The 10,544-nt window shown below is 40.4% G+C and overlaps 1 protein-coding gene and 1 long non-coding RNA gene across 6 annotated transcripts; one reads left to right on the forward strand and one right to left on the reverse strand.

Annotated features, from left to right (window-relative positions):
• Positions 1-45: 45 nt before the first annotated feature.
• On the forward strand, positions 46-10,165 carry LOC110977931 (uncharacterized). Of its 5 annotated transcripts, XM_087145701.1 has the most exons (8): positions 46-204; positions 554-639; positions 1,634-1,767; positions 2,259-2,417; positions 2,569-2,908; positions 3,145-3,185; positions 3,723-5,104; positions 9,749-10,165. In XM_087145701.1, exons 2-6 carry the CDS (start codon positions 576-578, stop codon positions 3,165-3,167), a joined length of 720 nt encoding a protein of 239 aa, XP_087001827.1. In that variant the 5' UTR covers positions 46-204; positions 554-575; the 3' UTR covers positions 3,168-3,185; positions 3,723-5,104; positions 9,749-10,165. The 5 variants fall into 5 exon arrangements, with proteins under 5 accessions (XP_087001827.1, XP_087001823.1, XP_087001826.1 ...); XM_087145697.1 differs by lacking the exon at positions 3,145-3,185; XM_087145700.1 differs by lacking the exon at positions 3,145-3,185 and having other exon boundaries at positions 63-204; positions 567-639.
• On the reverse strand, positions 5,315-9,654 carry LOC147796895 (uncharacterized). The gene is made up of 5 exons (XR_015427667.1): positions 9,108-9,654; positions 8,842-8,933; positions 8,511-8,613; positions 8,297-8,378; positions 5,315-8,070 (listed from the first exon to the last, which is right to left on the reverse strand). It is a non-coding gene; the product is annotated as an uncharacterized LOC147796895 (long non-coding RNA).
• Positions 10,166-10,544: the final 379 nt, after the last annotated feature.

Consider the following 10,544-nt stretch of genomic DNA (forward strand, 5'->3'; position numbering starts at 1 on the left):
ATTACGTATTTTCTATTAATAGAAGGTACGCAAGCGCAGTAAGTCAGCAATGCAATGATCACGGGATAGACGACCGATCGCGTCATTAATCCGTGTAGAAGTGAGAAATAATACGTGATACTTTGGACTTCGGCCCAGGGGGGAATTTTTTTGTCTTTACTTCCTGATAATTCCACGTTCCATTATCTCAGAGAAAACTACCTGGTAAGGTGAAGATTGTTTTAAGCATTTAAATATTAATTCATCGTAAGTAAATTGTTCTTATTTTTGCCCATGTTGCTAAAATACGAACTTTACTTCTCTCAATCACTCATGCATGCTCATCATGTCATATTCGATGTTAGACTTTGTGAGTTTTAAGCATACGTTGGCCCCATCTTTATATCATGTCAGCCTAGGCTAGGCTTACTACTGACTTTACTGTGAGACAGGTGTGTCAGAGGATCTATGCCTTCTTAAACTTCTGAGGTTTCTGTTATTTGTACCATTAAAAAAAAAACAGATTACGACGTGAGCATGTGTTAATAATAATAATATTATTTCATGTATTTAGGCCTATACTGTAGTATCAACAGATGGCCAGCTTGGAAGCAGCCAGGGCTCAAGGAGTAGCAAAGGCATCATGGATGCTGCGGAGAAGTAGGTCACTTTTAATTACCTCAGATCATTAGATTGTTTCACATTGAGGTGCATAATTCAAACAGCTGTATTTCAGTGACCCTTTGGATGAAATTTAGACCCGTAAACAGGGCCCAAGGTATACTCCTTCGTCGTATACCTTTCCTCATTTGGAGGATAAAATGTTGCCTTCAGTTGGAGTTTTCCGGACGAACTTTGGCTCAACTTGCAAACACCTGAAGGCGGTGTGTGTCATGTCACAAAGAGCAAGCCATGCTACATGTTCAACGATTCGCCGCAAGCAGTATTTGACTCGACGGGAAATTAGCTGCGACACAAAAGAAACGTAATCCATGATTACTTGAATCGACAGGTACTCTCATGGATCTAAACGAAATTCGTATGTGCTGAAGTCTAGGTGCAACTAGACAGGCTCTTTGCACAGGCTATCATCACTTAACCATACAAAGGAGTCTGTGTAATGTGCAAGTCGGGCCAAAACTTGTCCAGAGTGGGGAAAATGCCACCTGAAGGCACCATTTTTTCCTCAAATGAGGAAAAGGCGAGTTTTTTGCCAATGGCAACCTGGGGGATAGTTAGCAGTGTAAGCAGTGAACATACTGGTGCAGTTTCAGCTCATAAGATCCAGCGGATGTCTGATAATATCCCCGGACATCCTGGATAAACTTGATCAAAATCACTATCAATTTGGACAGGGCCCAGTGTATAACGAAGGAGTATGTGTCAGACCCTGGTTACGGGTCTGACAAATATACAAGACTATTCCTTTGGATGGATGCATGTACAGTGTTGCGCACCTAATCTTGCACCTGTTAAGTTACTCATACGCAGAAGTGAAAACCCATCCCAACAGAGCAGAGAGTATTGTACAACGGCAATGCTATTTTGCCCCAGTTAATTCATTCAGATGCCAAAGTGGTGGTCAGCCCCGGCTTCAAAATACCCCACTGTTGTGTTGATCAAAATCTGCACAGTTTTTTCTTTTGATCGGCAGGTGACATCCTGTGCCGATGGAAGCACTGTTTCTGCGTGCTGTTCAGAAACGGCAGGCTCACTTACTACAAGGACGAGACTCGAAAGGAGGAGCAAGGCACTGTCAAGATAACCATCAGTTGCTATCTCATCAACGTATGTCAGACACAAGCTCTACAACTCAGAGGAATACAATACCATTGGAACTGATTCGTTGAAAGGCTGACTCCTATCAAAATCAGTTTCAATTAAAAATTATGACCAAGGAAAGAATTTCACGTATGGACCCCACTTATATTTCCCTGTATTTGCCTACCTGAAAGTACTTAAATGTCATAAAAGTCACTTTCAGAACACTTATAATTTAGTTGGGTTTGTTCACTGGGTGTCAAGTGACGTCCACGTATGGAATTCTTAACACAGTTCTTACAGAAATATTAACTTTGTGCTTGTGCGTGGGAGGGAATGAAAGTGAATCCTAACCGATCCAAAGCACAGCTTGAAACAAATTTCAAACAAAGCAATAATTTTTCTCTAAAATGTTCTCTTCCGCCACTGTTTGTATTTATCTGTTTGCTTTGAAATTTTTCCTGTCCTCTATTAAAATATACAATTTCTATTTTTGTTCCCTTAACCATTAATTTCAGGTTGGGGCAGAGGTGAAAGATGCATCCCCCCCACCAGGCAAGGATATCAGCTGCCTCCTGGAACTGAGGACCCATGAGGCCAACTTACTGTTCTGCACTGACTCTGTTGACGACAGCCAAGCCTGGAAAGCTGCCATTGTGGAGGTCAAAAACTCAACTGTAAGTTCTGTAGCCCTCAAATTTGTCACATCATGTCTGTGTCGCTTCCTTTCCTGTATGAAAGATAACAAATCATTCTCTCTTTGAAATCCACATTTTTCTTCGTACAGACCTTAAAGAAATGAACCATTTTCCTGTGTGTTTTATTTAGGCGCACCCTGCTCAGCCCCCTGCTGTGGCCCCGCCTCAAGCTCTGGCCCCTCCCCCCGTCATGGCACCTCCGCCTTATACACCACAGCCTGCCCCTGTCGTGGCAGTGGCCCCGCCCCCATACACTGTCACCCAGGTGGCAACCCCAGCCAACCACGTCGTCGTCAACCCAGTAGGTGGAGCAACCACTTACACGACCTATCAGGTCCCAGCCAACCAGTACGTGATCCCGCCAGCGAATCAGACGGTGATTGTGAATGGAAGGCGAGTGGTGCGCAGCTATCCAGTCCAGAGTACGGTGTACGCATACCCAGGACAGACCTGCATGTACACATGCCAGCGTAAGTAACCACCATACCGTATTTTACTCAGTCCCCACCCTAACCCCACCCCCACGCTAACCCCACCCTCACGGCAACCCCAACTCCACCCATACACAAACCCCACCCCTAATTTCCAAATAAAGCAGACGTCAGGCTTGTTCAAAATTACAACAACAAAAAAACACAAAGTTGTCATTTAACCTTTCTGCATTTAGTAACCGGTTCCTCGTGTTTCTCCCCTGATGTAATTGTAGCATCCCATTGCTGTTATGACTAACAGCGTGAAGGTTTGAAAGTAAGTTCTTGTATGGTTTAATGAGAAAAATTGTCCATCATTTCACTGACACCATCTGGATTTGCTTCAGTGACATTTCTACACAGTTCACAACGAAAAACACCAACAGTCCTTCAAGTGCCAGACATATCATGTTGCAAATTGCTTTACCAATCGCTGTGTAAATCACTACATCTTAATATTCTCAAAAAGGCCAAGCATTTTCCATTTCACACTTGTATCCCATTTTGAATGTTGCATTTAAAGGAAGTTTAACAAACAGCCTTTCTGCATCCGTACATCCTAACCAGTTTTGCTCGCAAAAATTACTTACGGGGCTACTTCAACTCGATGCGAATTAAAGGCAATGCAAAAGGCATAGCTCATACAAAGTTCACATTTATTTCAGATGTAACATCAGCATCGACACTGCAGTCACTCCAATCAATTATGCTAATGCATTACATTGATGCAGAGCGCATTGAGAATTTCAGCAGACCTAATTTTTAGAAGCAGCAGTAGCATAATTGGTGCTTTGTTTCTGTTCGTTTTTTCCAGCATCGCAGACCACAGTAGTCTACCGTCGATGAAAGAATTCAAGAGAGGCTGGAGGGTTGAGGAGCTTTGTCTGCAAGAGTACCATTCTTTGATAATATTGGTTATCTTATAAACTTAGTTAAGTATCTGTTTGGTGGGCTACCTCTTTGTCAGGAGCACGTGCTGTTTTTCCCCGGAAAATGCCTGAATCACCAGACGTCTCTCAAAGGATTTGGGAACTTCTAGCTGTTCTCTCGTGTACAAGGATCCTATCTGTAAAAATGAGGTTTCAAATGGTATTAAGCTTATATTTGCTTCCTCAAGACCGGACAATTCTGAATAGAGGTTGAAATTGAAAGGTGACCAACGAGCACTCAGAGAACATGTTTTTCTTCAGGTTTCTGGAGATACTTGTAAAGGTTTCAGGCTGTTCGCTGTCTGTGAAGGGCTCTCGTTCTTTGTGCTATGTGTTTTGCCAGCTGTCTGGAAGTGTCTGGTTTTGATGATGTTTATCGAGGAACTTTATTTCCATTCTTTCCTGGAAGTCATTTTTTGGCTTTCAGACACACTCAGAAATGGTTCATGCAAAGCTGAAGATCGTGTTTTGCAACATAAAAGTGTAGTCACAGGAAAGGAGGGAAATCTGTCTTCATTTTGAAAAGGATATGCAGATACCTGATGGGCACTTATGAATAGATTTTGCCAGCTGAAATTGTAGAATCTTTGCTGCATCATCACCAAGTGCATCAGAATCAACCAATTGATTGAAAAGTTGGCCAGTTCCATCGACAATCTTATACGGGCTAAATATTAAGCAGAAGCTATAACATGAATTATGTCTTATATGTGATATAAAAGTACATTGCTTGTACATGCTTTGGCGGTGCTTTCTTGGTAATAGCTGATCATACAAAACAGTTTCCTTGTTATAGTACAATTAACCTGATTTTTGAAAATGGTTTTGATTTTTAAGGAGCCTAAATGAAAAAACACTTGTTTCAGTGCATCAAAGTGTCTGTCTTGGGGCCAAGTCTTTGGTGATATTTCGTTGAGAAATATTGCATTGATGTTTATTATAATAATCGGGACTTACTTTCTCAAAAATTCTCATGTAAATGTCATGCTTTCATCTGAATCGACACAAAATCATGAAAAACAAGATTTTATGGAATGTGAAGGAATTGGTGTTGGAGATTATTGTTGCTGTAAATTAATAAAATATAATTATTTTCAAATAGGATGAGAAATATTGAGGAATATCGTTTATAATAGCGCCTAATTTGTAGTGGAAAAAAACCGCAAATTTAAGAATTTGTCTATTTGTGCAAATGTAATGTATTAAGTGCAGTTGTTCAGAAAGTAGGATCGAATCCTCAAGCTGTGTGAAATGTACATGTATATTAGTCAAGGAGCACGGACCCTGAAAAAATGAAAGTTCTCAACCCTCATAACATCTAAGGTCTGACAGCATAACTTGGTGGAATAGACCTTAGAGAACATTTCTAGGTAGTATGTGGCCTCAAATTGTGGTAGCACTTTTGCGCTATACGTAAAAATCTTACAATATTTTGAAAATGCGATAAATAATAAAACACAAAAGAAAATTCGAAGTCTTGCTTTAAGCTGCAACTTCTAGCTTCTGTTTTTATTTCATTTCCCAAGAAATGGATAATGAAACATTATAATCCCTTAATCTGTCACAAATGTACATGTCAAGGACTTGGGAGGTCCAAACAATGCTGCCACGCCCATTTTTCGGTTGTAGGGCGGGAACGTGTAACTCATGTTCTAGTGGCTCATCAAATTTAGCGTATTTGTATAAATGGATTCCCATTTCTTGAAAATTTCAGTGTTTTAGGTGGTCAAGGCAGCACTACCAAGTCCATTTTTCATTTACAGAAAAATGCAAATTCCTCATTTGAGGCTTATCCTATCAGATTTAATTAAACTCATACTTTAATTTGAACTGACTAATTGTGGCTGCGGATATGCTACACCACACAGTGTAGCATATCTGCAGCCACACAAGTGGGGCTAACTAATGTCTCCTCATATGAATTCAAATTAAGTTCCTATTTTCTTTCAACCAAATAATATTTTAAGGCCTTAGGTGTCAATAAGGCTTTACCACAGCCACTTTTTAAGTTCCACAGGAAATTTCAAGCCCTTGTTTTGCATATTTCTTTTGGAATTGATACTGCATGGTTGCAATGCAAATTTGTAATCCACTCAAATCTGCATCATACTCCCATTTTCTTACAACAAAGCAACATTTAAGGGACTTTCTTGTTAAAGAAATATTGCCACATCATGTTTTTAAGTTAAAGAATGCAAATATTAGCTTAAGGTTTCTGTCGCTACTGTAATAGTAGACTGGCTGTAAATTACTTCTGTCAGATGTATTATGTCAGGCAACTTTCGGGCACATACATGTGGACTAGGAAATTAAATTACATGTAGCTGCATGCTCGACAAAAAAACCCAATCTTCTTACTTGTGTTGCTGGCGTGTAGAAAACCAATTTCTAATTGTAGGCTGCCTGTCCCATTGTGAAATTTCAAAAGAAACCTGTTTTTATCAAAAAAGACAGTTCTTTACAAAAACAGTTGATGCTTTTACTTGTATACTTATGCATCCAAGTCATCTTCACTGTCATCATCCAAAGTTTCCCCTGTCACGTTGTTTGGATTTTCACAATCTTCAGACGCCATGCAAGCACAGGACTCTGTACACGCCAGACCCTCTGTGTGGCAACGACAAACCCTGCGTCTACAGAATGAAGTCTTGCAATTGCAGACTGTTAACTCAATTAATCCTCTTGGTGCTGGATCTTTCGTCATTAAAACTGGTTGGAGAACACCACTTCTCATCTCCCAACCGTTTCCAGCTGCCGGTGGGAGATTCTGCTTTTGATGAAGGGCCCTTCTCCACACCATGGTCTGGTAGTGTGCCCTCTTAACATGTAGAGTCAGACTGTCTTGTGTCGGTGGCAGGTTTTCGTTCTTTTGTCCCTTTTGACAGAAAAGCCAGTATCTAACATCATTGACACTGCTCCCAGCTCTCTTGTTGTTTGTGTACAGGCTACATATGAAGCGCTCACAGCAAACCTGTACATCTTTCTCTGAAGGAACGTTCTTTCCAAGATGTGAAACTGCCTCCTGAAAGGCCACAGATGATGACAACTTACTGAAGGCTTTCTTCTTACTGACTCCATGAAGAGAACTTGTAGAATCACATCCAGTCAGAGCATGGAAGCCAGGGAGTGCATCACACAACTGAGGGCTGCATTCACTGATGTCTGCTTTGATCAATGTCGCTGCCTGATGTATTATTTTCTGCTGGTCGTCACTTGCATTCTCACCGGATGGAACCCCTTGCTTTGGATTAACACTCTGTGCATCCAATGTTGACCTCTGATGTGCAGCATTGATGACATCTTGCAAGCATACTGAGCTTGAGTACACAAGCTCAGACCTTGATGGCCCAAATGTCTGGTGGAAAACAATTCCATCACCAAAGTGGTTTTGCAATCTGTTTTTTAGCCGCTGATTGGTGTATGAGTCAGCAGATTCTCCATGATCTTTCAAACAATCTTTGTACTTTTTCAGCAGTGTTGTCATGTTGAAGGCTTTACCGGCTACAATGTCAGGTGAAATATCTGCAACCAACTCTCTCATTGCAATGTCAAATGTGCTCTCCTGTTTGCTTTCGATGGCAACTTGGCGCTTGAGATTTGACTTGCTCACATATGTGGAAAAGCAGGCTTTGTGATACTTTCCTTCAGCTGCCACAAGGTCATTATTGACACCACGCAGCACCCGCAGCAGCTCTTCATCTCCTCTACACTCAGCAGCATGATAAATAGTTTCACAGACTTGAAATGTGCTGGCCGCTACCATCGATTTCACTTTTTTGTGGGTTAGCTGTTTGCAGAACAGGCACTTCGACCAGTCAGTGGGAGTAGATTTGGATCTGGACACGCGTGGTGTTCCACTACTTGTATTTGAACCCGCACTACTGACTGTGGAAATCTCTGATGGAGTCGGGGAAATGGCACGTCTCCGTTTCAGAAAGTGACGCAGATTTTCCTTGCTTGTGAAGGCCTCATAGCATTTGGAATGCCAAAGAAATGAAAGTTCTGGCAGATGTCCAATGTCAGGCTTCAGACGTTCATACACATCGTCTTCACGGATTTCTAATGCAGAAATCAGTTTGGGTATAGAGGACGGCAGTGGTGTTCTTAGGGACTCATCTGTATCTATCTGGCAGATTACACACTTGTCAAAATTTGTTCGTCTTTTTCTCTTTGCAGGTAGAAGGACAAATGACCCCTCATCATCTTGGCTGTCCATGCTTGTGAGGATGGGCACTATAACATTGAAACAAACATAACAGCAACCAAATAAAATTAATGTTTGAAAGTGCCTTGAGAATTAACCACTACTCTTAACAACACAAATAACAGTATGGATAAATCTTTTTGAAATTATGTATATTTATTTATGAATCAAAATCTATTTCTTTTTAGTATACTGTTAGGCCCACATGTCCAACGTAAACCATAAAAGAAACAGCAATGGGAGTGAAACACACACCTGCAACAACCCCTCTTGGTAGTTAGAAATAATCGCCAGAAGACAACATGGGATGAAGCGACTTGGCAAAGAAGTGACGTATCTGTTAAAATAAGAACGAAAAGGTTTCAGTAAATGTCTGGTCTGGAAGAAATATCAAAAGACCATCTAACTTTTTAAAAACAAATCCCCTATTCAAAAAAGCAACAGCAACATCAATTTGTGAAACACATACTCGTTCTTTTTAGTCCATGACAGTGAACTCCATTTGCTGTTGGCCCGCTGATGAAGATGGGACGATCATGACAAAGCTCTCATAGAGAAAAGACGTCTCGGTGCTGTATCATATGAAAGAAATGATTTTGTATTTTTTCACATGAATGATGTTGTCTCAAGTAGCAATTTAATTTAAGTGCTAAATATGGATACTACCCTTACAATGGTGCCAGTAAGACAGAGCCTGTTATCAGAAATCTTAATCAAGGCCCACATGTTTAATACAAAGTATAAAACACGTAGAAGAAAGGGTTACACCCAAGAAAGAGCGCTGAGAATGAAAAACACACCTGCATTATTAACCTTCTTGGTCCGTTGGTAGTCAGAAATAATCATCAGAAGACACTATAAGATGAAGTGACATGGCAAAGAAGTGATGTATCTGTTAAAATAAAAACAAAAGGTCTTGTAAATGTCTGGAAGAAATATCAAAAGAGTATCGAACCGTGATCTGACATGGGTTTCCCCAAATTCACAATCCCCATATGACCATGGTCATGAACAAACATGACAAATCGTGTTGAAAAAAGTTATGCAAAACACTTCTGGAACCTACCAATAAGCTTGATTGTCCTCTTCAGTCATCAGGCAGAAGTCTGTCGAATGCTGCAACAAATGCCTTAGGCTTTTGTCAAACTTCAGAGACATTTGCAAGTCGAAAACTATGGATGATCTGCAACTAACGTGACTAAGCTATGCTTGCCATGTGTAACCTGATCTGAAACCCAGACCCGTTGCATGAAAAACGAATAGCTCTTTTTCATGTGAGGCACCAGACTATATGCAAAAACCAAAAGTTTTATTATTAATAATTTAAAATACTAATATTAAAGTGTTTTTTATAACAAATAACCATTAAAAAATGAAATCTTTGTAGTAAATATTTTATTATAGTTTTAAATGATATAAGTACCAAAACAAATGCGATAAAACTTGCACTAAAAAATACATTGTGTTATAAGCCTAATATGTAAACAGTGTTTGGTCTTTACAGAAATCCCCACTGAAAGAAGGCTTGACTCTTCAAAAAATCACGATTTTCTCAAAAGTGATACCACAATTTGACACCACATACTACCTAGTGAAGATGTGTAAGGTATAAACTACCACATTATGAAGTCAAACCTTAGATGTTGGGGGTGTTGAGCTAACTCCTAAATTAGAGGGTTTTCTGGACTTTGCTCCTTGACTATATAGACGTCAGCTGACAATCGCTTTGAAAGCAGAGAACGTAATAAGTAGTTTATAATCTGTGGAATTATGGATGAACACATCACATGATCCCTTGATTTAAGATGTAATACGCTTTTGTCTCTTTTAAGCCTTAACCCCGTAGGTGTATGTAAAATTATATTGAAATTGGAGGATTTGGAACTGTCAGGGCCATTCTCGTTGATCGAGTGAAATTTTCCTGTGTGGAATGTCAAGCGGTAAAATCACTCGAGCACTGGAATTGTTTAAAACTACTCCTTATGTTCACTGCAGATTTGTAAAATGAATATTTGATTATGCCAAGTAGGCGTCTTACAATGTTTAACCATCCCTTGTTAGCGCAGCTTGCTTTGATGATCAACAAAGGTGAAAGTACAGATTAAAATATTTGAATAACAAAAATCTCTTTTGCTCTGATCGTGTTTTTCTCTTGGGCTGAGCTACTATAAGATGTAGAATGTTGCTTTGAAACGTTCGCCAATCACGTTGAAACGGGAGAATAAAGTTGTACAACTCTGGAGCGGTTCCAGGGGCACGCCCCCCCCCCGTTTAAATACAAAAAAAGGAAGAAAAAGAGGGAGGAGAAAAAAAAGCGGGGTCGTGCTGCCTGAAATTGCACTACAGTACGCCTAGAATCCAAACTGGCTCAGGACCCCACGCCGTACGGGTAGTTTACCATTACTACTTTAGTTACCCCCCCCTTTGGGAAAGTCCTGGAACCGCCCCTGAGAAACAGAATTCCTCGACATTACCATACGCATGCCGCGGCAGAATGATGTGT

This window comes from Acanthaster planci, linkage group LG14 (genome assembly GCF_054643075.1).
Source record: "Acanthaster planci isolate LZ-2023a linkage group LG14, COTS_SCS, whole genome shotgun sequence".
NCBI classification, from domain to species: Eukaryota; Metazoa; Echinodermata; class Asteroidea; order Valvatida; family Acanthasteridae; genus Acanthaster; species Acanthaster planci.

Coding starts and splice junctions, on each gene's coding strand:
- LOC110977931 (XM_087145697.1), top strand. CDS start 576: ATGGCCAGCTTGGAAGCAGCCAGGGCTCAAGGAGTAGCAAAGGCATCA. Junction 2,418..2,568: donor TGGAGGTCAAAAACTCAACT/GTAAGTTCTGTA, acceptor TGTTTTATTTAG/GCGCACCCTGCTCAGCCCCC. Junction 2,909..3,722: donor CTGCATGTACACATGCCAGC/GTAAGTAACCAC, acceptor CGTTTTTTCCAG/CATCGCAGACCACAGTAGTC.